This window comes from Pan troglodytes, chromosome X (assembly GCF_028858775.2).
Source record: "Pan troglodytes isolate AG18354 chromosome X, NHGRI_mPanTro3-v2.0_pri, whole genome shotgun sequence".
Classification (NCBI taxonomy): Eukaryota; Metazoa; Chordata; class Mammalia; order Primates; family Hominidae; genus Pan; species Pan troglodytes.
The window spans coordinates 15,835,831-15,863,801 of NC_072421.2; the positions used below are offsets into that span (position 1 = coordinate 15,835,831).

The window sequence follows — 27,971 nt, forward strand, 5'->3', positions numbered from 1 at the left end:
TTAGACAAGCCAAGAAATATGTTTCTTTATTTTCATTCCCATATAGCAGAGATGGAACCAGGACAGTGATGCTGGAAAATCCTGCCTCGATCAAGTCATCACATAAGTTAATGTCAGAAAACCTGTATTTGAATTTGACTCCTCTATCCTTACTCTGGAAAATTGGACATCTTGACCCAGTTGCTGTGAGGGCTAAATTAGATGATGCAGAAAGTGCTTGGCATGCAGTAGATATGCAAAACAATAACTTATGACACTCTCCAAGCAGGGAAAAAAGTCTTCATGCCTTCTAACTAATAATACAAACGTATGCAGTGTCTTTCAACCCTGGCTTGAGTTTAACAAATACAAATTGAATAGAAAAAATTAGTCAAACTCCATAAACAAGTTTATAACAAATACAAATCTAATCGAAAAAACTAGTCAAACTCTATAAATCCAACTTGATTTTAAAATTCTAGTGGCTACAACACTCAATAATGTTTTCACATCGTTTGTGAATCCATTCCCTAGATGCATTTAAAGATGTAGGAGAAACTGTTTCAGATCCTCTGGGAGGACGAGTTTGGTTATCTTATGATGCTGCTGGATTCCAAAACACTTCCGAATTCTAAGGCGGCATAACTGCATCAAAGAAGGGGGCCCTGGAGAAAGATCATAAGACAAGTCATACAATGGTGCTATTGATCTAAGACTCCTTTTTTTTAAAAAAAAAAAAGCATCCAAGATAGAACATTGTTATAAGGAAATAATATTGAACTATTTAAGACCATTTTCTGGGGTTTTTTTGTAGAAGGCATTTTTAGGCTATGTTCTCTCTTTTCCGGTAGCTAATTGAAATAAGCTTGTTGTGTTTTTAATTTAGAACAGAGTGAAAGAAATTTAAAGCTTAGCCTCACTAATGGAGGCTTAAATAAGCTAACTTGGGAATTACACAGCTATACAAAAATTCCAATAATACAAATAAAATTTATGTTTAATGGTGTTCTTTTATCTTTAAAAATAAGGGCATATTTCTAGATGCAAACATTTTTATTTTATAACTTGAGCAAATTAAGGTACTCAAAAATAATGAGCTCACAGTGAATCCTAAGAGTATGTGAAGTCGTGTTTGTTTTTACATCCTGTATTCAGAGCTATTCCAATGCTTCAATTCACAGGTGAAAAGTGAACTAGCTAGCACAAACCTTGCTTAGGGAACACCCAACAGTTTACATTTTAGGACAGTGGTTCACAACTGGGAGGAGGCTCAGGGAAGGAAAGGAGGAGGAGATCATTTTGCTCCTCAGGGGACATTTGGCAGTGTCTGGAGACATTTTTGGTTGCCAAAACTTGAGGAAGGGTGCTACTGGCATCTAATGGGAGAGGCCAAGGATGCTTCTAAACATCCCAGAGTACACAGGACAGCCCCCAACTGATTCAAAATGTCAATAGCGTCAAGGTTGAGAAACTCTGTTATAGGGCAAAAGGATGGGGAATGATTTTCCCTACCCCCCTACCCCTGTTCCTGCATCAAATTGTAATGGGAATCTTCTTTTGGTTATTTTTTAAAAAGCAAAACTATATACCCTCAAGAACTCCATACAGCCGTAGCCCTCAATCCAGGTAGCACTTCAGACTCACCTGGGGTGGGGGTACATTCAACTACATGGACGCTGAGTCCCCCCAACCAGGGATGTTGCTTCAATTATTGTTGGGTGAAGCCCAAGCATCTGGATTTTCTAAAGGCATGTGCCCGAGGTCATCTGAGTGTGCGGTCAGGGTTGTGAATACAGCCAAAAGGATACTGTGGTCTCTATTTTCCTATAGCAATACCACCAACTACAGGATCAACCGAGTTAACTTATCTCTCAAGGTGATGCAGAACAAGGAGAGATGGAACTCGACACATATACAATCAAAAAAATACTTGCAGTATTTTAAACCAGGCCCTAACAGAAGGGCCCTGTTGGAGTAAGGCACCTATGAGATGATGCCCAGTATACTCAAAACATTTAAAAATGAACGGCTTCCCAGTGTTCTCAAGGCACATATTAACGAGCAGCAAAAAGCACACTGTGGGGAAACTGAACCTAATCTAACCTCACTAAGGAATGTTGAAACATGTGACTGATCATCTGTGCTAGAAATGCTGTCAGAGGCAACCGTAGGAGGTACTGATAAAGCATTACAAATAACAAGATCTCAGAGCAGGCCTGATAGAGAATTAAGAAAAGCGGGATGTCACAGGAAACTCAGTGTATTAATAACTACTGATGCCAACTGAATGCTGCTGTTTACTACAAGTAAGACAATGTAAAACAACTGTAGCTTCAAGTCCATAGACACAGAGCTGAAAACCCACTACAGATTTGCAGTCACTTGCTGGCACCTGCAAATATTCAAGGGGTTTGCTTTGCTCGGTAATAAAACCAGCTAATTGTATATTTATGAATTGGCATATTCCTTTGGGCCTTGATTTCTTTTTTCCCCCAACAACAACCATTGATGTTTTGTTTTTTGTTTTTTGAGACTGAGTCTCACTCTGTCGCCCAGGCTGGAGTGCAGTGGTGTGATCTCAGCTCACTGCAAGCTCCACTTCCCAGGTTCACACCATTCTCCTGCCTCAGCCTCCCGAGTACCTGGGACTACAGGTGCCTGCCACCACGCCCGGCTAATTTTTTTTGTATTTTTAGAAGAGACGGGGTTTCACCGTGTTAGCCAGGATGGTCTCTGTCTCCTGAACTCATGATCCGCCCACCTCGGCCTCCCAAAGTGTGGAGATTACAGGCGTGAGCCACCGTGCCCGGCCAGCAACAACCATTGATGTTTTAAAGCCAAAGTGCACTGGGTGAGGGGGGATGGGGGCTGCGGTCGTGCTGGGCTGACAGTCATTTCTAGGTTTTAATTGAGCAAACACTGCTTTAGATGCTTATCAAGGGTGAGGTGGCAATATTCTTAAAATCTTTTCCCTTTTCTCAGAAAACGGGAAAATCTTACCTTTCCTAACACCCACGCAAAGCCCAATTCAGAACATGGTTGGGTTTTACCAACATTCTCCTGTTGCCATACCATTGAAAGAGGACAGTAATTGAATAAATTCCCTTCCCCAGGAAACGGAGAAACAGGTGGACTGAAGCAAATGAATGTAGGGGCACCCAGAGACAGAAACTGCTGTGAGCAATCCACAGGTCTAGTTTTCTGCACTTTCCTGACCCCATTTCTTGTGGGCTCCGAGCCCTCTGAGAGGTGACTACACCAAAACCCCAAAATTGACTCATGGAGGCAAAACAAGTAGTGATTCTCTCCAGCAGCAAATGACACCTCATAAACTAGTGGGACCATAGGCCACACTGTCACCGTGCAAAACATAAATTCAAAATTAAAGTAATTACTGTCTCTAGGAATGGCTTTGGGAAATAAAGCAGAAGGGAAAAGCCAGGAGAGGCAATTTGAGAATGCTATGAGGTTGTTTGATGGAGGAGGGGACATATACATCCTACATTAACGTATGCCCTACGTTATGACTGAGGGGGACCTGAGGCACTTTTGCCTTTGTGAATCCCTTTCTCAGTGAAAACAATTAAAAATTCTATTTCACAACTGTGTTGGTATAAAGATGATTACAATCCATGTTGTTCTATTCATTTTTTATTCTGATTGTTTAAAAATTAAGATATTTTTATGGGCCTCGTAGACATAGAACTTTTTCAAAACAAGTAATTATTAAAATGCAGGTAGAACTGCTCCATGATTATCCCACTGCTTAACTGTAAGGGGCCTCTACTGGACTGTTCCTTGTGCCTGGAGTCAATCTTTTCTGCCTGACCAGCACTGCTCAGGAGCATAGGCCTTGTTTGGCATGCCCCCAGGCAGGGACTTGACTGCAAGTACCCTGGGGCAGTGAGAGTAGGAGGAAGAAGGATTCCTTAGCCCACTTTACAGTTCTGCCCAAAGCCAACCTTACTGCTCATCATGTGGGGAGAAAATAACTAGATTGTATAACATCAGAATCCTTCTGGTAGGAAGGCCTGCTTCAAAGTCCCAGAATCCCTAAGACTTCAGAGTCCACACTCCGGTAAGAAAAGAAGTACTGAGCTGGTTTCTCAACTGCCTCTGAGCCCATGAAGATTGCAAGAGGTGGCTCCCCAACTTGAGGTGTCTTTGTTCCCCAGCCCAGCCCAGGCCTCAAAGCCCTACTTCCATACAGACTGCTCAACCACAATATTTCGTTGTTCGAGTTGGGAGTCTCAGTTCTTACTTATAGAGAAGTGTGGACTTATCATTGGTTAATTTATAATAGTAAATATCTTTGGATTGGTGTGAACCCTAAACTCTTAAACAGCTGCATTTTAAGCCCAGAAACGAAGTGTCCAGTAGTCTGGCCCATCTGTGGTTCAACAAGATATCCTGGGGCCTCTTACAACCCCAAAGAGGACTCTGCTGCCTCATTCTAAAGCATGTTTTAAATAAATGTAATACTAAAATTTTAAAACAGTATCTTAATTTTTAAAAAACTGGCCTACCCCATAATGAATATTAGATCATCCCAAAAACCTGTATCCAATATGCTAAATAGCAGGACAGTTATTTACTGTACTGTGACCAGTACTGTATCTCATTGAATATTGAATTAGCTCAACTTCCCAGATTTGGTGATGTCAGAGAATGATCTTTTTATAGGAATGGGAGCCAGAAATTGCCAACTACCTGCCTTCTACTAGAGCCTCAAGGGATGTCAACAGATTAGGGCTTAGGTTTTGGCAAAGAAGCACCTTCTCTCTCCAAGAAGAGCTGGGCCAAGGGGCTCTCTGGAGGCACCAGCTCCACAGGACGTTTGCCTTCAGCATTCTTGGCCTGGGTGTCTGCTCCAAAATCCATGAGCAGCCAGGCCAGCTCTTCACTGGCTGTCCTGGCCACTGCATGAAGTGGGGAATCCTGACCTTTCCCTTGGTTCACGTCCGCTCCTAAACAGTCACAAGAACAAAAAAGAGTCAGCAAGGAGCAGAATCCAACCATCGGGGCTTTTCAAAGCCCCGAGCCCCAAATTTTCCTAACAAGAGGGGATCCATATTGAGCACAGCAATCCTGGAAAAATGGGAGATGATGTGATTCCATTTAATAATGTGGGGAAAATCCCACCTGATAATGTTATTGAATGTACAGCATGAGGAATATAGCATAGAAAGTTAAAAATTTGCCTTTCAGCACTGTACATAGATAGGCATGATGCATATAAGAAAAATCCTAGTGACATAAAAGCTCCACATTATTATTAATGGAACCTAAGTATTAGCCAGTACAGCCTGACGGAGAGACTAGATGGTGAAATCCAGCCTACACCAAGCAGCCAAACTCACCTGGTGTGCAGCTGCCACAGGGTGTAAAACTGGACACTTGGGACTGGTGATTTGGACTTTGAAAAGCAACCAACCAACTCATGGGGGTATCCCCTGGATTGGACTGGCCAATCCCAAGATCACAGGGAAGGTGGCAAAATTCTCCCTTTCAGGAATAAGGTGGATTTCTAGGACTGTCCCCACCCAATTCCACTCTTACACTCTTAACAAATCCCCACCCCAGCCCAGAGCCTAGCTTTCACTGTGACATGTGGGAACATGTGGCTTTGCCTGAGCTGCCATCCCTCTGGTAAAATGAAAATCTATGTCCACTCAACAAATGTTAACTGATCTGGTCTTGTATTGTTCTTGACTTTGTGAGGGATATCAAACATGGCCCTTTCCAGGCTAGAGGCTTAAAATCTGCCCAGAGTAGCAGAGGTGGGGTGGGCAGTGGGGGAGAGACAGAGATTGCATCTCTTAATTCATAGCAATGCCTGCCAGATGAGTAGGAGGCAATAAGGACTGCAACAACATTCATTGGGAAACAGATTACTGAAGCCTTAAAGAATAAATAGGACTCAGATAATTAAAGAGGTGATGAAATGGTGTTCCAGGTGTTGAGAAGGGGGCTGGACAACAGCAGGGAGGTGAAAAGAAATAAGGGTACATAGGCCTTTTCAAGGAAAATATAATATTTGCAATGGGGCAAGTTCAATATCTAATCAAAGAGAACTGGTTAAGGTCCCAAATAGGAAGATTCAACACTAATCCAACAGCTTTGCAAGTTATGCAGGGCTTAATAATGTGACTGGCCAAATGGAGGGAGACAGAGGAAAGGGAGGAGAAACTAATAATCATTGAGGACCACCCTGAGAAGAGGCATCATCATCATCATCATCATCATCATCATCCTCCTCCTCCTCATCCTCGTTACAAATGAGAGAACTACAGTTCAAACAGTGTGAAATAATTCCCCAAGGGAACACAGTCAATATGAACCCTGACCTTGTCCAACTCCATTGCCCACACTAATTTCTCTCCTACAGCAGTAAGATGTTTAAAATACATTTAATTTACTTTTCGTTTTCTTTTCTTGTTTTGGTTTGCTTTTTGCTTTACCTGACTCCAGAAGCTTCTTGACACAGGCTCTCTGTTGGTTTTCACAAGCCAAATAGAGTGGAGTGCCCAGGTGGCTGATCTTATGGTCAATGTTGCCCCCATAAGCTATAAGAGAGTTGACACACTCCACGTGGCCTGCAGCCCAAAGCAGGAAGAAAAACAGTTACAATAGAAGTTCCCTTAGCTAGAAAGACATTGCCATCCCCATTTTGCATTAAATTTGGCAGCAGCTTATCCAGGGGACCAAAAGCTATTTCCTTCAATTAGAATCAGGAGTGATTTTATTTTATTTCATTTTATTTTATTTTAGAAACGGAGTCTCGCTCTGTCCCCCAGGCTGGAGTGCAGTGGCGCAATATCGGCTTACTGCAAGCTCCGCCTCCTGGGTTCATGCCATTCTCCTGCCTCAGCCTCCGAGTAGCTGGTACTACAGGCGCCCGCCACCACACCCTGCTAACTTTTTTGTATTTTTAGTAGAGATGGGGTTTCACCGTGTTAGCCAGGATGGTCTCAATCTCCTGACCTCGTGGTCCGCCCGCCTCAGCCTCCCAAAGTGCTAGGATTACAGGCGTGAGACCAGGCCCGGCCAAATCAGGAGTGATTTTAACCACTGCTGTCAGTTAATGGTTTGACCATAGGATGCAATCTGCAACTACGGTTGAAACTCCATTTGAGTTTACTAGCCACGGTAACCAACCAGCAACTATCCACCTTTTTCAATTGTCTGTGGCTTTGTAGTTTGTCTAAGTACAGAAATTGAAGTGAGAGCTTGGGAGAGATATGGAGGAACAGGACCTGAAGGTGGAACTGAAGAATAAAGGGCACAGTATGGGCCACGGGACAGGGAAGGAAACTTACAACCTCTCCAAAGGCAGGCCCGGGAGAAACAGGCCACAGCGGGTATAGGCAAGGCTTAGAAGAAACTGCCAAATCCAACATGAGCAGGGCCCAATCTGAAAAACTAGGTGAAAGCTGAATCACACTTCCTTGGTCCAGGATGTCATATTTTTGACATTGCTCCTCTACGTTTCTCTTGCTGTATTTTAGTTCTATGTATGCAGCGAATATGATGAGTTAAGATGTTCTCAATAAATAATATTAATGCTTTGGGAGATCATTATGAGTGGGTTGGTCCAGTCAAATGGGAAGCCATTCTATGAAAGCCACTGGAGAAATAGAAAGCCCTCTGGCAAGGTATGGTCATTACGATGATGATAAATATTGGAGAAAATAAAAACTTGTGATTTTATGAGCTAAGACTATCAGAAAAATTATGGCTTTAATGAAAAGAATTATCCCAAACTGTATGCAACATCAAATACTTTCAAAAATTGAAAGCTTATTTCATTTGGCAAACTTAAGTGTCACTGAGACAATGTTCTTTAAGGCCCTGAAATAGAAGAATATAATTTGTTTTACGAAATAACTTGATTTCTATAAGGTCACGGGTATAACAACGGATTCCACAAATATTGATGGATAGTCTACTATGTGCCAAGCCCTGTTTCAGTAATACAGCAGTGAAAAACATTCAAAATGCTCTAAAAGGGAGGCACTCAAACTTACTGTGTACCAGAAAGCAGTTGGAGGGCTTATTAAACAAAATACAGATGGCTGAGCCCCATCCCCAGTTACTGATTCAATGGGGCTGGAGTGAGGCCGAAGAATCTGCATTTGCAGGCCAGGTCATGCTGATGCTTCCAGTCCTGGGACTCCATTTTGAGAACTACTGCTCTAAAATATATCTCCTTTTCTTTCTTTCTTTCAGCAGTAAGATGTCCCTTGAAGGAGTGGGTAGAAAAAAAAAATTCTCAACAGATTTACCTCTCCTAGCAGCTTCATGGATGGGGGATGCCAGATCACTCTCAGGTTGAACGCTGGCTCCGTGCTGCAGAAGCAAATTCACACAATCCCAGCTGCCGCTGACACAAGCATTAAACAGTGGAGTGTGCCAGTCTGCTGTCACACCATTCACCTGGTAAAAGAAGCTCCAGAATGAAGACAGGAAGGGGGATGTTTTGGGTTCAAATGTGGGGTCCACCACTCTGAAGATGTTATTTAACATCTCTGAGCCTTAAATTCCTCAGCTATAAAATGGAGAAATAACTACCAAATTCCACAGGTTTTTGTGAAAAATGGAATTAGGGAGTGGCTATAAAGCATCGAAAATGTTACTCAATGTTCTATCTCCTCCATGCCCTCCCCAGGAACATGAACTTTGAAACTAGTTAGGATAATTTCAATCGCTTACAAACTAATCCCTATTTTAAACTTCTTTCCTAGACCCATCCCACACCAATTCAATTTCTTAACGGGTGCAAGAAGATTACTCTTGCTGCTGTGAGGAAATTGTTGAAATTATTAGCTGTGTAATTTAGTATATTCTTAAAGTATAATTTAGAAAACTTTAAAAAACTTGACTTTCATACAAATATAGAATTAACACATACCCAAGATTTTATTCAACTCATTCATTAATGAGGGAACCAGTAAGATGGTAAGGCTGGCTCAAAAAAACATTTGGCCAGGCGCAGTGGCTCACGCCTATAATCCCAGCACTTTGGGAGGCCGAGGCAGGCGGATTGCCTGAGCTCAGGAGTTCGAGACCAGCCTGGGCAACATGGTGAAACCCGGTCTCTACTAAGATACAAAAAATTAGCCCGGCATGGCAGCATGCCCCTGTAGTCCCAGCTACTTGGGAGGCTGAGGCAGGAGAATTACTTGAACCCGGGAGGCAGAGGTTGCAGTGAACCGAGATCACGCCACTGCACTCCAGCCTGGGCGACAGAGTGAGACTCTGTCTCAAAAAAAGAAAGAAAAAAGAAAAACGTATATAGTCAATGGACTGCTGAAATATATTTGCTAATAGATACAAAACTCCGCCGGGCACGGTGGCTCACACCTGTAATCCCAGCACTTTGGGAGACCAAGGTGGGCGGGTCACCTGAGGTCGGAAGTTCGAGACCAACCTGGGCAACATGATAACATGATGAAACCCCATCTCTACTAAAAATACAAAAATGAGCCAAGTGTGGTGGTGCGTGCCTATAATCCCAGCTACTCAGGAGGCTGAGGCAGGAGTATCACTCGAACCCAGGAGGCGGAAGTTGCAGGGAGCTGAGTTCGTGCCACTGTACTCCAGCCTGGGCGACAGAGCGAGACTCCATCTCAAAAATTAAAAAAAATAAAAACATAAAAACTGGTTAATGTCCTATAGGGCCATAAAAGTATAATCTTTGAGGCTATCTTTTCTAATGTTGGAAATCAGACAGAAATTTCGAAGTTAATGTCTAACTTCACAGTGTTTGGGCTATAATTAAATAGTGAATAGAAAAGCCAAGTGCGGACACATTCTTGTATATCATTAAATGATTATCTGGTGAATCTTTTAAGCAATGATATTGTGAAGACAACGAATTCATTCTCAAACTCTACTTCCAAGCAGGGCCAGGACCAGAGTGAGGCATAAAAGTTGCCCAGGGTAAAAAATTTAAGGACATATTCATTTTTGGAGTCACACAAATAGTGCAGGACCCTGAGAGTGAGCACTTCTTTCAAGTTTGTACCCTAGGTGTCTCTTGCTTCACCTTGACACGTTCCCTGTTTCCAAGTTTTGAATGTTTTCTTAACCCAAATATAAATCTGGCAGTGCACTCACCTCTGGCTCTTTACTGATCTCAGGACAAAGCCCATTCTTTTTTTGGCATGGACAAGGTTGCTTATGTTCTGAACCCTCTCACCTACTCTACTGTCCTGCCCTAAGGAATGACTTCAAGATATAAAAATTGCTCACTATCATTTCTGGGACTTTGCATTTGCTGTTGCCAAAAGATAGCAAGCCCATAATTTTCCCCAACCCACCATTCAGTTGCCTAACACAAAACAGGTCCATTTTTGCTGCTCTTGCAATCCCTGCTACCATGTGAACAAGTCCAGGTTGCCAGCTAAAGGATGAATGACCATATAGATTTTCTGTCTCCTCAGACATCCTAGCCATCCCAGGCAAATGTGTGCTTTCCACAATATTTCATTACCTTCTGGCCATAACAATGAAGACAGAAGTCTAATAACTATTTATTAGTAGTGTATGATAAAGAAAATGATATAGACTGTAAGCGTGACTAAAAATTTAGTATTTCATCCATCCATCACTAAAGCAAACAAGCCTGATGAACATAATTTTCTTGAAAAACAACTGTCTTCATATTTCAAATCAGTCTAATCAAAAGTGCTGGAAGTTATTCAGAAGGGATATACATAGTCATTTTTCATTCTTGGTTTCTAAGATGTTGTTTCAGCTGCCCTTACCTGAGCTCCATGCTTTAATAAAATCTTCACACAAGAGAGATGACCTCCAAGACAGGCTTCATGGAGTGGGGAAACATGATCTGCCGTGATGATGTTCACAGCCCACCCCTGAAGGAGGGGAAACAGTCAGAGTAAGGGATGCAAAGCAACAGTGCCCTGGGGCTGCTTTTCAGCCACCATTCCAGTACTATGACAAAGCTGACCTGGCTCAAAGTCAGATGTTACACTAAGGTGTTTATATTGACTTTAAAAAAAAAAATGCCACACTACTGGTGGGAGTGTGGTATGGTATAACCACTCAGGAAAACAGTTTGACTGTATCTATTAGAGCTGACAATGCATATGCCTATGACTCAGCAATTTGACTCTTAGGTATATATACATCTAGATAAATATACAAGAATATTCACAACAGCATTGGTCATAATAGTCAAAAACTGCAAACAAACCAAATGTCCATCAACAATGGACTGAATTAATTAACTTTGGTATAATCTTTCAGCAGAAAGATTACACCCAACAAATCACAATGGCAAGCACTACAAGGGTGATGCTTGCAAAAATAATGTTGAGCAAAAGAAGCAAAATCCAAAAGCATACACACTGAATGATTACATCAATTTAAAGTTCAAAATTAGGCAAAACTACCCCATATTGTTTCAGAAGACATAATATATAGAGTAAAACCATAAAGAAAACAAGGAAATCAGGATAATAGTTACTCCTGTGGAAGAGGGACAGGATTGTGTTCTAGAAAGCACAATAAGGGGAGGGATGGGTGAGTCTTTGGAGGAGCCAGCATTGTGCTATTTTTCCATTTCCTGACCTGGGGAGGCAGTCACATGGCAATATTCTCATCATCATCACTTTTTATTCAACTGCACACGTGTTTAAGTTCTTTTATGCTTATGAAATTTCTCAATTTTTTTAAAGTCAGCGTGGCCCAAATTGCTAAGTTTTAACAAGCAATTATTAAGTTTTAACATATTCACAAGTGGCTCTACCTTGTGAGACAATTAAAAGGAAATTTTCAAACTGCAAGGGAAAAGAAATAGACTGCTGCATGTACCTTTTAGGAAGCCTAAATGTACTTTCTTATTTTAGGAAATTAAAATGTACCTATTAACTAATATAATTGCTCTTTAAACATAAGTATTTAGTAACACACAGGATGTAATAATATTTGTAATAAAAATATCAGTTTCACCCAATTTTTTTTCTCAAAAAAACCCTCCTTTTCCTGACATTTAATTGTTTTTCTTAGATTTCCTAGCTCTATCATAGTTTTGACAAGGGGGTCAACAAACAGTAGCCTACAGAGTCAAATCTAGCCTACACCTGCTTCTGTAGCTAGGAATGGTTTCTACATTTTTAATGGTTTAAAAGAAATCAAAGGAATATTTTGTGACACATGAAAATTTTATGAAATTCAAATTTCAGCATCCATAAGCAAAGTTTTATCAGAACACAGCCATGCCCATTCATTTACATATTGTCTACAACTGCTTTTCTGCTAAACAGCAGCAGAGTTAGGTACTTCCAACCTTCCAACAGAGACTGCATGGTTCGCAAGGCCTAAGATTCTTTTTTTTTTTTTTTTTTTGAGACGATGTCTTGCTCTGTCGCCCAGGCTGGAGTGCAGTGGCGCGATCTCGGGTCACTGCAAGCTCCACCTCCTGGGTTCACGCCATTCTCCTGCCTCAGCCTCCCAACCTAAAATATTTACTATCTGGTCCTTTACTGAAAAAAATTTGCCAACTCTTGGCCGGGTGCGGTGGCTCACGCCTGTAATCCCAGCACTTTGGGAGGCCGAGGCGGGCGGATCACGAGGTCAGGAGATTGAGACCATCCTGGCTAACACGGTGAAACCCCGTCTCTACTAAAAATACAAACAAATTAGCCAGGCGAGGTGGTGGGCGCCTGTAGTCCCAGCTACTCAGGAGGCTGAGGCAGGAGAATGGCGTGAACCCCAGGGGGCGGAGCCTGCAGTGAGCCGAGATCGCGCCACTGCACTCCAGCCTGGGCGACAGCAAGACTCCGTCTCAAAAAAAAAAAAAAGAAAAAGAAAAAAATTTGCCAACTTTTGTCGTGATCGAAGAAAAGAATATGTCATTTCTTACTTTACTATTCATACCTAAGACTTAAATGTCCAATTGGCAGGAGAAAATATCTTATTTTCTCACAGTCATCACACTTATAGAAAGTAGCTTTGTCAATGCCACAAGAGGGGTATGATTGTCACATGAAGCAAAAATCATGCAAGTGTATCAGACACAAGTTGGGGGAAGGCAGGCCGAGGTACAGAACTTGGGCAAAAGGCAACCATAAAAACAACCAATAGGAAAATGTGCATACTCCTCCAGGCACAACTGCCATTGTAAAACCGGCATTTAGACCAGGCACGGTGGCTCATGCCTATAATCCCAGCACTTTGGGAGGCTAAGGCTGATGGATTATCTGAGGTCAGCAGTTTGAGACCAGCCTGACCAACATGGTGAAACCTCGTCTCTACTAAAAATATAAAATTAGCAGGGCGTGGTGGCACATGCCTGTAGTCCCAGCTACTCGGGAGGCTGAGGCAGAATTGCTTCAACCCAGGAGGCGGAGGTTGCAGTGAGCCGAGATCGCGCCACTGCACTCCAGATGGCAACAAGAGCGAAACTCCATCTCAAAAAATATATAATAATAATAATAATAATAATAATGATAAAAATAAAACCAGCATTTAGGTGTTTATACATAAATCCACGTAAATGAAATACAACAACACAGCTATTCGTAACACAAACAAAAAGTTTTCACCACATATTCACATTGCAGAGAGGTTCCTTCTGTAAAGTTAGAAACTCATTTATAGTTCATCATCAAGCTACAGTTCTACCTTAAATTAACTGTGATTTGTCTAAATTATTAACAAGTCTGAGTCATATAAAATCATAAGGTAATTAACCCATTACTTCACAGTGTTCAGTCCACAGTCAGTTCTTAGTTTTTAAAAAAAGATTGAATGGCTTAACTTTAATATATCTATTTTCAGTCGTCAACTACTCTTAGTTGACAAAATGTACTTCTCTTGAGCCTTGACTTTGGATGTGGTCATGTGACTTGACCAGTGGGATGTTAGCAGATGTGACATGAACAGATTGGAAGTATTCTTGCATGGTTGGGCTTGTCCTGCTGTGCTCCAGCGTTTTGCCAAGAAAAAATAATTCCTCAGGTAGCCAGTGGTCCAAGCAGGATGAAAGAGATGTGCAGCAGGGCTACACCCAACCCATAGCTGGGAGCCAAGCCCAGCCAAGCCCAGCCTAGATGAACTGACACAAACACACATCAGCAAGAAATAATGGTTACTGTATCATGTCACTGAGTTTTGGGATGGTTTGTTATTGAGTTATGGGGTGGACTGACCTAGGTAGGTATTAGAATACTCATTTTATGAAAGCAGAAACCGGGGCTCTAAAAAGACATCTTACACAAATAATGTGATAGAACTTGGAGATATGGTTCTGGCTGATGTTTCATAAACACAAAAATACTGAATGTAAATGAGTATCTGTCCAATTTAAGAAGTGATATATAAAAGCTGCAGTGATCATTTTTCATGCTATCAAAATAGGGTAAATTTCTAATTTTATCTGAGAAGTAGCCTAACTTCTTTTAGCTAGAATTAGTGTTATAATCTATTTATAATAGACTGCTGCTACCAAAAATGGCTTAAGATAGTGGCTTAGGATAGTATGAAATTTTTCTTTAGAAATTATTTTCTTATAGGAGGACTTCTTACTCTAGATAGGTCTATGAAATTGGATTTTTTAAAGCACATTTATTCTCACTCAGCTCTATCTGAAATTTAGCATATCCTTCAGTTCAGAATGTAGACAACAAACCACAGTAGTAATAGTATTATGTAGGGTTATCTCCAATAGAAATTACAGATATTTTCTATTGTATTACAATTGCTGTAGACATCTAAAATATCTCAAAATCTATACTCATCCTATTTAGACATTATGGTAGTTACTAGAATCACCACTAGGTCTTCTATTTAATGAATTAATTTAAAAGTCCCTATGTTATTATGTCACACATTTGTTTTAATATTTTGATAGGTTTCTTCTGTATTGTATTTTCAAAAAGCTACCTGGCTGATGAGGTTCCTCAGAGACAGCTGATGTCCATGGATTGCAGCTTCATGCATAGGAGACCAATCAGACACAGCATCTGTATGGAAAGAGGGGAATGGGTTATATCCTGCTAATGCACTTAGACCCAGAGGCTTATCCTTGCCCATCAATAAGAGCCTAACAGGCCCTGGATGGAGGGAGACATTAGATTCACTCAACCAAAATTCCCATCAGGAATTCAGCATTTCTCTTCTTTATTAATATTTTTTGTGCACAGTTTGTTTGAAATGTCTGGATAGCTTAGGAAAGAACTACAGCCAGTCCTCAAACTAAGGACAAAAGAGGTGGATTGGGATGACAGATTACTCTATTTCTATTTACACACTGGTTTCAAAGGCAAATGGCCCATTTAGTTAAGCGAGAGCTTCACTAATTACCAACATTAGTGTGTTAAGCTGTAGCTGCCAGTCTAGTTTCCTGCATGAAATACAGACTTTGGCATCTCACCAAACAGTGTTCTGTATTAATAGTAGTAATCATGTAATTACATACACCATTAGGTTTGGAATCAAATCTAAACAGAACCATATCTATTTATAGATTATCTCCTGTCCTAATATTAAGCACAAATCAGTGTTCAGTCTCACCTTGAAACAGGGACATTATTTACCCTCAAAGGCAGCATGCCAAGGTGGTTAAAGAAAGCTCTTAATTCAGACCCGCTTCACCTTTTCTGACCTGTGGGTCCCGGGAAAGGCCCAGTGCCGCAGTTTCCTTCTCTGTAAAGTTACAAGTTGAGCATCCCTAATATATAATATACAGGTTGAGCATCCTTAACCCAAAACTCCTAAATCCAAAATGCTCCAAAATCCAAAGCTTCTTGAGTGCTAACATGATGCCACAAGTGGAAAATTCCACATCTGACATGTGATGGGTTGCAGTCAAAACGTTGTTTCATGCACAAACTTATTTAAAATATTATATAAAATTATCTCAGGTTATGTGTGTAAGGTGTATATAAAACATAAATGCATTTCGTGTTTAGACTTGAGTACCATCCACAAGATAAGTCATTATGTATATGCAAATATTCCAACATCTGAAAAAAACTGGAAACACTTCTGGTCCCAAGGATTTCAGAGACGGGATGCTCAACCTGTACTTACCATGGCTCAACACATACTAGCTACTATTATTATCCTGCCCTAACACTAAATAGAGAGTCTTAATTATACCTCATCATCATTGCTATTTAAAATAGCAAATTTACACCAGGCATGGTGGCTCACACCTGCAATCCCAGCACTTTGAGAGGCTGAGGTGGGCAGATCACCTGAGATCAGGAGTTCGAGACCAGCCTTGCAACATGGTGAAACACCATCTCTAGTAAAAATGTAAAAATTAGTTGGGTGTGGTGGCTCACGCCTATAATCCCAGCTAGTCGGGAGGCTGAGGCGGGAGAATCGGTTGAACCCGGGAGGCGGAGGTTGCAGTGAGCCAAGATCATGCCACTGCACTCCAGCCTGGGCGACACAGTGAGACTCTGTCTCAAAAAAATAAAATAAAATAGCAAATTTATTCTACAGCCACATAGAAGGAAAACAAATTCTTAGGAAAGAAGCCTGAAAACCCAATCCCAACCCATTAAATGCTTTCCTCTCTCTTAATTGAATATAACTGAATGAGGCATAGATCTGATTTTTTTCTCATCTCAAGCTTCATCTGATTTCCAGTAGAAATGTGAGGGAGGCGTGCCTGAACCTGCTTCAGCTCCAGCTCCACCTGCTTCGCCAAACACACTACATACAAACAAGGTAGAAAGGTCTGGTGCCAGTTATGCCTTGCACGGAAGCTAATAGCTCCTAAAAACTGAGAAGACCTGGAGAAGGAGGATACTTAACTATCTATACCTTGCAAACTAAAAGGCTATGAAGTATCCTTTGTACTTAACACATGTTGGCTTAACACTTTGTACTTAACACATGAGGCCCGTCTGTCTGCCACCTGAAGCCATCAGTGCCCTGGAAAATCTGTATTAGTAAGCAAATTACCATTCTTCCAGATGGATTCATTAAGCATTTAGTACATAAAAGGAAGACAAATGAGCCCATCTACATACCGCCCATCCAATGCTTTCCTTCTGGGGTCACTAAAGGTGCTTGAGACAAGGTACATCTTAAGTGAAATGGCTTTTCGTACCGTCAAAACCTCACGCTTAATAGATACTCAATGTCCTCACGGCATTCTCTGAGGCTCCTAATTATTTCTGGAATAATACTGCTGATTCTAGGGCTTGGAAGCTAAAATTCGGACTGCAGACATGGAAAGATTGATCTCCAAATTAGAATTAAAAGGACAGCTAATTCCACCCTGTTGGTGCTGATAATGCCAAATACCATTCACACAAAATCTTGAATGAGAACAAAGAGCCACAAATTGAGAAAGGTTTTGAAAATCAGTTTTCAATAGATTTGCAAATGTATCCTGATGGATCACCATATGTATGATGATTAATCCACTTTTTTTTCCAAGTGCTCAGCTGCTAAGAAATACAGCTGCCACATTCCCCAACCTCTCTTAAAGCTCCCTAAGATTATTATTGTCGACAGCCTAAACAGTCCAGGCAGGTAAATTGGGTCCTAATTTGTAACTGTTCAGATTTCATAAAAATGACGCATTTATCAAGTGTAGCCACAAATGGTCTTACTTTCTGCTCATTCATCATGGGACCATTACTCTTTCTATTTGGGGCAAATAAAGAAGTACGTACTTCTCCAAGAGAATAACAAAGGCTATCTGAATTTGCACCTCTGCAGAATGTAGTGTTTACAGAGCAGAGACAGCTTGTGTCTTTGAGAAGTACAGAGTGTTGTCCTGGTACACGTAGTGAGGGGCTGACAATGTGAATATCTCTAGCTAGCTAGCTAGCAAGCAGCTGTATTGAGATATAATTCACATACCATACAATACACCCATTTAATGTGTACAATTCAGCAGTTTTCAGTATATTCAGAGCTATGCAACCAACACCACAATCAATTTTAGAACATTTTCATCACCCCAAAAAGAAACTCTGTGCCCATTAGCAGTCACTCCACAGTTCTACTTCCCTCAGCCCCTGGCAGCCATGGATCTACTTTCTGTCTCTATGGATTTGCCTATTCTGGACATTTCATATAAATGAAACCATACAGTATGTGGTACTTTGCAACTGGCTTCTTTTATTTAGCATAATGTTTCAAAGTTTCATCCATGTTGTAGCGTGCATCAGTACTTCATTCCTTTTTTTTTTTTTTTTGGCCAAATAATTCCATTGTATGGATAAGCCACATTTTATGTATTCATTCATCAGCTGATAAAAATTTGTGTCATTTCTACTTCTTGGCTATTATTAATAATGCTGCTATAAACATTCATATACAAGTTTTTGAGCAGATATATGTTTTCAATTCTCCTGAATATGCACCTAAAAGAATTGCTGTATGATATGGTAACACAATGTTTATTTTGAGACTATTTTCCAAAGTGGCTGCCCTACTGTATGTTCCCATCAGCAGTATATGAGGCTTCCCCTTCTAACATAAAGTCATTTCAGTTCAGGGTTTGTTAATCCTGTCACAGTATGCCTATGCTCCTGCCCAGAAGAAAAATGTGAGTCCCTGTAAAACTAAAATCCATCTCAAATTTATACAAGGACTTTGACCTCAGCAGGTCTCAGAACAAATGAGTGATTATGTGAAAATTTACAGTAGTGACAATTAATAATTTAACATTTTTCTTTGTGTGTAATGTTCTGTTGGTTTTTTGAGACGGAGTCTCATTCTGTCACCCAGGCTGGAGTACAGTGGGGCAATCTTGGCTCACTGCAACCTCCGCCTCCTGGGTTCAAGTGGTTCTCCTGCCTCAGCCTCTCAAGTAACTGGGACTACAGGTGCACACCATCACACTCAGTTAATTTTTGTAACTTTAGTAGAGACAGGATTTCACCATGTTGGCCAGGCTGGTCTCCAACTCCTGACCTCAAGTGATCCATGCGCCTCAGCCTCCCAAAGTGCTGGGATTATAGGCATGAGCCACTGCGCCTGGCCTAGTTTAACATTTTTCTAACATTCAGAGAGCATAGATTGTGTGTATGTGTGTGTGTATTAGCAATCACCATAATTTGCAACACGGATTAGTCCACACACACTCTCTTTTACTCTAGAAAACACTGAAAAGATAGCTGAGTGAGACATGTCTCTTTAGGGATCCAAATGAGTGTCTGTCTGGTGGGCCTGGGAAATGCTTCTTTCTTCATGGTTTTCCAGAGCCCACACCCCAAGCAGGCAATGAGCTGTAGGCTCAACACATGCCCAGTTAAACCCAAAAGCAGTTGCCCTTGCTTTCCTGCTAACTGGCAGCTGAAAAGGGCAGAAAACAAGCAGGAAAGGGGACCTATTTTCCTGCCAGAACATGGACAATGCTCATAGTAGGAGACTATCTAAAATTCATGAAGGGGAGATTCAAGGTCACGACATACTTTTCCACTGACCCCACCCAAGTCTTTGATACTCAAGGGTCATTAACTGTATGTAACACATTATCCAAGTCCTTGGCATATATTAAGGGCTCTTTCCCAACACTGGTTCAGCCATGGTCTATTGGTTTTACTGCCAAAAAAATACATGCCAAATGAGGTCACTGGCAATGCCATGGATCCGGTACTGTGGCTCATGGGTAAAATGGGGCAGGCAGCTCTTGTAATGAAACCATTCCACAAGTCCTCCAAGTAGTGCCATTAAACTTATCTTTCTTTTAAATTGTACCCTCATCAAACCTGGAGCACATTAGGGAGGCTGCCATTTCATTTTTATTGTAATTTGTGGAACATTTTTTTCATTTCCATTATTTCAAAAGAGATTTAAGATGCACTAATTGGTACATGCTGAAAATAGCTATTACTGATGTTCTGAGAACCCCAGTGAATGCTGGGCAGTAGCATAAATCTACTCATCCTGAGAAACGTTTTGCAAAGTCAAGGAGACAAAAAAGAAGTTGGGTTGCTCTGAGGGGACAGGAGTATTTGCCTTCAGTCTTCAGGACACAATAAGGGTGGATTCAGTGGCATGAACCAACCTGCCAGAACCTGGAAAGGATCTGGGTGCTGTATTCACAATTATTGTGGACCTTGGTTTGATCCCAGGACAAACAGAAAGAGGAGAAAAAGAAACAAGAGGCTTACAGTCAGAAACAAACAGAAAGGCCCACTGAGGCAACTCTTGGGCAAGTCAGGCCTGTCCACTGCAGTTCTTTCTCCAGTTCCATCATCCAGCCTCTCCTCTCCTCTTTCTTCTCTCTCTTCTCTCTCTCCTCTTTCCTGTCTCCCTCTCTCTTCTCTCTCTCTCTCTCTTAATATAAAGCTGCCTTCTCCAACGGGCCCTCACATTATCACCCATTCTGTCTCAACAGGCAGGTTTTCCCCCAGAAAACTCACCCCTCCTGAGGTGCCCCAATATCTAAAAATTCACCATAAGACAATAAAATTGTTTTCTTTCAATACCTGTTCTAGCTTGTCTTCTGTTTAAATGTGAATACTCTCTACAGGGTGGGCTCAATTTTGCAAGGATAGAAATATCTCTACAGTTGTCAGTCTTCAGGCAAAACCCCAAAAGATAGACACTAACACTGGGAACAGTGATTATCTGCTTGGTGGAATTATGGGTGGTTAGTTTATCCTTCAATGTATTTTCCTAAGTTTCTATGAGTAGGTATAAATTAGCCTCCTAGGGATACCATAACAAAACACCACAAACTGGGTGGCTTAAAACAACAGAAATTTGTTGTCGCCGAGTCCTAGAGGCTAGCAGTTGGCTAGAAGTCTGAAATCAAGGTGTGGACAGGGCCATACTCTATCCAAAGGCTCTAGGGAAAAATCCTTCCTTGCCTCTTCTAGCTTCTGGCAGTGGCCATCAGTCCTTGGTGTTCCTTGGTTTCTAGATGCTTCACTCCTATCTCTGCCTCTGTTGTCATATAGCATTCTCCATGTGTCTCCTCCTTTTCTTATAGGGACTCTGGTCATGTTGGATTAAGGTCCATCCTACCCTACTCACGACCTCATCTGAACTAATCTTAACTAATAAGGTCACATTCTGAGGCACGGGGGTTAAGAATTTAACCATATATATTTTCAGGGTACACAATTTAACTCGTAACAAGCTACTTTCAGGAAAAAATTAAGACATTCTTTCCCTGCTCCTTGAACAGGAGAGTCTAACATGAAACAAATCTCTATAAAGAGTTGGTTGCCCATTTTTATAGCCTTTCCTCCCTCCCTACCCCCAGGGAAGTGGGCAGAAAAACGCCTGCAGGTGGAGGTGGGAGCAGCAAGATGATCCACACCTGGGCCCTATTTTCCCCTCTAACTTGGCCTTGTGCAAAGGGACAAGCTTCACCTGAGCTGAGTTTCTTGGCACAGCTATTTGAAAACAGCATTCTGAGTGTTCCGCATTCCACACTTCACCAAGGTTAAGACCTCAGAAGCATAAACAAAAGCAACCAACTACAATTGAGGTTTTACCCAAGGGGCAGGACTGATGCAAAGCAGACGGAGAATGACTCCACTTAAGTAGGGAGAGGTGGAAAGTCTAGGAGAGCTTCATGGGGGCAATGGCTCAGCTGGGTGTAGAAGGTGAGTAGCAATTTGCCAGTCAGATTCACAACAGGAGGTAAGAGACCAGAAGTATCCAGGCACCTACCCTTGTGACTTCTACTTCTTTGAAAACTTCTCTTCCCTTAGCACCTGTGTAATTACAACATCCAGAATCTCTTTCTGCTTCTCTGTCCAACTTACTGGTCCTACTTCATCAACTGGAGGCCTGTCCCAGGGTTCCATCCTTGGTTGACTCTCAGCTCTTAGCCATTGGACAATTTCTCCCTTCCCTAGGTTTCAACCACAGCCCCTCTGTAGGACATTCTGAGGTATCTGGCTTCTAACCTGTGATCGTTCCTAAGTCTCAGTCCCATGTCATCATACTGTGCACTGGGCATCATTGTTAGCACTATCATGTCCAAAACAGAACTCTGTATCCTCCCCTCCTCATCCTGCATCCAAGGCAACTTCCTTTCCAACTTCCCTCTTATCTAGCTTATCTGACATTACTTTGGGCTCGAGAACCTTATAATTTTGCCTGCCTTCTGTTAGTTCCAACATTTAATCAAGCAACATACGCTGATTTATCTTTCCTTTGAAATCATCGCCCTTTCTCTGTCATTTCCAAAGTTCGATCCAAATGTAAGTTTCATGGTTGGATTAGTGCAGTGGCTTTCAAAGTATGGTCCCTGACCAGTACCATCCATTTCACCTGGGAGTTTGTTATGAATGCAGATTCCTAGGCCCCCACCCCAGGCCTACGACTTCATCAAAAGCTGCATCATCTGCATTTTTTTTTTTGAGACAGAGTCTCGCTCTGTTGCCCAGGCTGGAGTACAGTGGCATGATCTCAGCTCACTGCAACCTCCGCCCTCCCAAGTTCAAGCAATTCTCCTGCCTCGGCCTCCTAAGTAGCTGGGACTACAGGCATGTGCCAACACACCCAGCTAATTTTTTTTTTTTTTTTTTTTTGAGACAGAGTTTCACTCTTGTTGCCCAGGTTGGAGTGCAGTGGTGTGATCTCGGCTCACCACAACCTCTGCCTCCCGGGTTCAAGCGACTTTCCTGCCTCAGCCTCCCGGGTAGCTGGGATTACAGGTATGCACCACCATGCCCGGCTAATTTTGTATTTTTAGTAAAGACTGGGTTTCTCCATGTTGGTCAGGCTGGTCTGGAACTCCCAACCTCAGGTGATCCGCCTGCCTCGGCCTCCCAAAGTGCTGGGATTACAGGTGTGAGGCACTGCACCCAGTCAAATTTTTGTATTTTTAGTAGAGATGGGGTTTCACCATGTTGGATAGGCTGGTCTGGAACTCCTGACCTCAAGTGATCCGCCCACCTCAGCCTCCCAAAGTGCTGGGATTACAGGCGTGAGCCACCGTGCCCAGCCAGAAGCTGCATTATCTGTATTTCAATAAGCTCTCCAGGTGATGTAGAGGCACATGAGAATTTGAGAACCACTGGATGAATGCAACCATCTCCCACGATTCCAACACAATCTATCCCAGCTGTGGCTACCATGTTAATTGACCTACAGCCTTATTACCAGGTCTCTGTTCTAGAACCACCAATGGCTCTCAATTCCCTGCCTCATGAAGCCTGACCTCCTCCACTTAGCTCTTCAAGCTTTATCTGCCACTCCATCTCTTCAAACTTGTTCTCACTAGACTCCCTAAGACATTCACATTTTGCACTCTAGCTGTAACAACTTGTTCACTTTACAAGCACCATGCCTTTGCGTATAACACCTGCCCACTCCCACTCACCCACCCTGACCCCACCAGGGTTGTATTAGGAACTTTAGAAACCCTGAACAGTTGGCTCACGCCTGTAATCCCAGCACTTTGGGAGGCCAAGGCGGGTGGATCACGAGGTCAGGAGATTGAGACCATCCTGGCTAACATGGTGAAACCCCGTCTCTACTAAAAATACAAAAAATTAGCCGGGCGTGGTGGCGGGCGCCTGTAGTCCCAGCTACTCAGGAGGCTGAGGCAGGAGAATGGCGTGAACCCAGGAGGCGGAGCTTGCAATGAGCCAAGATCGTGCCACTGCACTCCAGCCTGGGCGACAGAGCGAGACTCCATCTCAAAAAAAAAAAGAAAAAGAAAAAGAAACCCTAACAGTGAAAAGTGGCTGGTGCCTCTCTCCCATGTGGAAACAAAAATAAATACAATACTTAGCTATAAAATAACGGTGCAGAAGTCAACCAAATTACCGATTCTTTCCCATAATGATTGGTTTGCTGTTTTAAAAATATATTTATCGGCCGGGCACGGTGGCTCACACCTGTAATCCTAGCACTTTGGGAGGCCGAGGCGGGCAGACTTCCGGAACTGAGCTCAGGAGTTGGAGACCAGCCTGGGGCAACATGGTGAAACCCCGTCTCTACTAAAATACAAAAAAAAACACCCCAAAAAATTAGCCAGGCGTGTGCCTGTAGTCCCACCTAGTCCCTGCCTCTCCCTCCTGAGGCAGAATTGCTTGAACCCAGGAGGCCGAGGTTGCAGTGAGCCGAGATGGTGCCACTGCACTCCAGCCTGGTAACAGAGCGAGACTCCATCTAAAAAAAAAAAATATATATATATATATATATATATATATAATTACATATATAATTCCTTGTAAAAAGTGGCTGGGCGTGGTGGCTCACGCCTGTAATCCCAGCACTTTGGGAGTCCAAGGCAGGCGGATCACGAGGTCAGGAGATTGAGACCATCCTGGCTAACATGGTGAAACCCCGTCTCTACTAAAAAATACAAAAAAAAAAAATTAGCCGGGCATGGTGGCGGGCGCCTGTAGTCCCAGCTATTCAGGAGGCTGAGGCAGAAGAATGGCGTGAACCCGAGAGGCGGAGCTTGCAGTGAACCGAGATCGTGCCACTGCACTCCAGCCTGGGCGACAGAGCGAGACACTGTCTCAAAAAGAAAAAAGAAAAGAAAAAGAAACCCTGAACAGTGAATACTGGCTGGTGCCTCTCTCCCATGTGGAAACAAAAATAAATACAATACTTAGCTATAAAATAACGGTGCAGAAGTCAACCAAATTACCGATTCTTTCCCATAATGATTGGTTTGCTACTTTAAAAATATATTTATCGGCCGGGCACGGTGGCTCACACCTGTAATCCTAGCACTTTGGGAGGCCGAGGCGGGCAGACTTCCCTGAGCTCAAGAGTTGGAGACCAGCCTGGGCAACATGGTGAAACCCCGTCTCTACTAAAATACAAAAAAAAAAAAAAAAATTAGCCAGGCGTGTGCCTGTAGTCCCACCTAGTCCCTGCCTCTCCCTCCTGAGGCAGAATTGCTTGAACCCAGGAGGCCGAGGTTGCAGTGAGCCGAGATGGTGCCACTGCACTCCAGCCTGGTAACAGAGTGAGACTCCGTTTAAAAGAAAAAGAATATATATAAAAATATATATAAATATATATATATATATATATATATTTAAAATTCCTTGTAAAAAGTGGCTGGGCGTGGTGGCTCACACCTGTAATCCCAGCACTTTGGGAGGCCAAAGGAGGCCAATCACTTGAGGTCAGGAGTTCAAGACCAGCCTGGCCAACATGGTGAAACCCCGTCTCTACTAAAAATACAAAAATCAGCTGGGTGTGGTGGCGGATGCCTGTAATCCCAGCTACTCAGGAGGCTGAGGCAGGAAAGTCGCTTGAACACGGGAAGGTGGAGTTTGCAGTGAGCTGAGATTGCTCCACTGCATTCCAGCCTGGGTGACAGAGTGAAACTCCACTTCAAAAAAAAACAAAAAAAAAGAAATTCTCTGTGAAAAGTGATTTTTGATGCCACTCTTGCTTTCCTAGTTCTCCAAACTCATGCTCAATACATCTGCTGATTAATCCAGTTCTGCCTTTGTGGATCTAAATCCCACTCACCATTGAGTACTCTGCTCATTTTATAAGTGAAATTGGATAAATGAATGAATGAATGAGCAGGCTAGTCTACTCAGTCAAAGGGAAAGCGTTTTGTGTTTTATTTCTTCCATTTTTACCTTTTTGGTACCTGTATATAGTAGATTAATAAACCCTGACTGATGGCCGGGCGTGGTGGCTCACACCTGTAATCCCAGCACTTTGGGAGGCGGGCAGATCACCTGAGGTCAGGAGTTCTAGACCAGCCTGGCCAACGTGGTGAAACCCCGTCTCTACTAAAAATACAAAAATTAGCCGGGTGTGGTGGCGGGCGCTTATAATCCCAGCTACTCGGGAGGCTGAGGCAGGAGAATCTCTTGAACCCGGGAGGCGGAGGTTGCAGTGAGCGGAGATCTCGCCATTGCACTCCAGCCCAGGCGACAGAATGAGACTCCGTCTCAAAAAAACAAAACAAAACAAAACACCCTGACTTCAGGGTCCCTGTTTATTGCCCCTTTGATCAACAGGTGCTGTGGACAGTATACCAGGTATATATTTTTTTCTTTTTTCTTTGGTACGGAGTCTCACTCTGTCGCCAGGCTGGAGTGCTGTGGCAAGATCTACGTGCACTGCAACCTCCGCCTCCCGGGTTCAAGTGATTCTCCTGCCTCGGCCTTCCGAGTAGCTGGGATTACAGGCACGTGCCATCACACCCAGCTAATTTTTGTATTTTAGGTAGCGACGGAGTTTCATCATGTTGGCCAGGATGGTATCCTGACCTCGTGATCTGCCCGCCTCGGCCTCCGAAAGTGCTGGGATTACAGGCATAAACCACCGTTCCCCGCCTATATATACAGGCCTGAACCCAGGAGGCAGAGGTTGCAGTGAGTCGAGATCGCGCCACTGCACTCCAGCCTGGGCCACAGAGCAAGACTCCGTCTCAAAAAGAAAAAAAAAATTAATAAATAATAAATACAGCAATTCAGCAGGGCTGCTGCAACACCAGCTTTCCCAGCTCTGGGTGCTGGGGCTTGTCTCCGTCACAAGCCCCCAAGGATCTCAACAGGGTGAACAACAGTTGCAGAAAGTGAGCTGTTGCCTTCACCCTCACCCTGCTGCTCCCTTTGCTCTCCGAAAGTTACGAACTTTGAGTTTCCTTCCCGATAAACTCCAAGGCTTCCTCACTGATTGGTCTCAGTTTGGGAAAGGACGTGACATCAGCAACTTTGCAGACTTGGGGCTGGAGAGTTAACCAGTATATTACTAACCAATATACTGTTATTTATAAGAACCTGTGTGCAAATGCCTAAACCCATTTTTCAGAATCCTTTCAGCCAGCAGGCACCTGCTGAATGCTCACCAAAGTGTGTATTTGTGGGATTCTGTACATTAGCACAGACACCACTTGACAGATGAGAACAATACCTGTAAGATGATTCTCCAATGTTTTAAGTAAAACAAAGTCTCTTTTGTCTCTTTTGAAAGTGACTCAATCAGTGCTCAGTGTTTGAACATCATTTATAAACCCTGCCCCACCTAAATGCCAAACACCTAAGACTTACAAATTAAAAAGTTTTAGCATTAAAAATTTTCCTATTTATAAGTAACTTTCAAACCTCCAATTTAATAAATAATGCATTTGACCCACAAAGAATGATTCCTGGGAGCTGAAATTTTCACTGGAGAATAATTTGTGACAATTGAATTTGTCTTGTCTGTAGGATTCTGCAGAAAGAAGTATACACATTTTTGAACAGCTGTGTAAAGAATATATACCAGTGAGCTGTGGACATCTGCCCAGTAACAGTCCCATGGACACCTCACACAGAGCCACTGAAACTGCCCAACCCTCCTCTCCTAAGCACATTAGCCAACCTCCCCAGGGCTGATTCCACTGCCCCTATGACTCACCGCCCATCAATGGGTTTGAAAGAAGCCTGATGCCAGGAAAGTCCCTTGGCCCCGCGGGCTTGCTCCCATCCATGCCCCCTTGTTTGCCATCCATGATGCTCTCTCCTAAGCGAGCAAGCTCTGCGCTCCACTTCAGTTGCTCAGCAAAGTCCAAACTCCATGCTCCCCCTGCTCCTGAAAAATTCCAGTTCTGTGGCTGGCTGAGTTGCACACGTTCTGGTCAAATGGTCTGCAGCAAAGCACAGAGCAGGCAGGGTAATCTGAGTGCTACCTGTGATCAGAGAGAGGCACGCGCTCGTGTACACACACACACACACACACACACACACGTTTTACCTAACTGGCTGGAGGCCCGCCAGAGGCCACAAGAACCCTCCAGCCCTAAGTCTGCGAAGTTGCTGATGTCACGTCCTTTCCCAAACTGAGACCAATCAGTGAGGAAGCCTTGGAGTTTATCAGGAAGGAAACTCAGTTTGTAACTTTTGAGAGTGAAGGGAGCAGGGTGGGGGTGAAGTAAACAGCTCACTTTCTGCAACTGTTGTTCACCCTGCTGAGATCCGTTTGTTACATGGTAGCTTGTTATGGAGACAAGCCCGAGCACCCAGAGCTGAGAAAGCTGGTTTTGCAGCAGCCCTGCTGAATTGCTTGCACAGTAACATGCACAGCACGCCCTGGCCATCTGTACATGTGCTTTCAAT

General features: G+C 42.8%; 1 protein-coding gene across 5 annotated transcripts; it reads right to left on the minus strand.

Moving 5' to 3' along the window:
- ASB9 (ankyrin repeat and SOCS box containing 9) lies at positions 1–27,958 on the minus strand. Of its 5 annotated transcripts, none has more exons than XM_009438795.2 (8): positions 27,610–27,958; positions 27,274–27,502; positions 14,890–14,969; positions 10,749–10,856; positions 8,265–8,415; positions 6,441–6,575; positions 4,755–4,946; positions 1–644 (listed from the first exon to the last, which is right to left on the minus strand). In XM_009438795.2, exons 2-8 carry the CDS (start codon positions 27,365–27,367, stop codon positions 520–522), a joined length of 885 nt encoding a protein of 294 aa, XP_009437070.1. In that variant the 5' UTR covers positions 27,368–27,502; positions 27,610–27,958; the 3' UTR covers positions 1–519. The 5 variants fall into 5 exon arrangements, with proteins under 5 accessions (XP_009437070.1, XP_016799558.1, XP_016799557.1 ...); XM_016944069.3 differs by having other exon boundaries at positions 4,690–4,946; XM_016944068.3 differs by having other exon boundaries at positions 8,265–8,328; positions 27,610–27,695.
- Between the last annotated feature and the right edge of the window lie 13 nt (positions 27,959–27,971).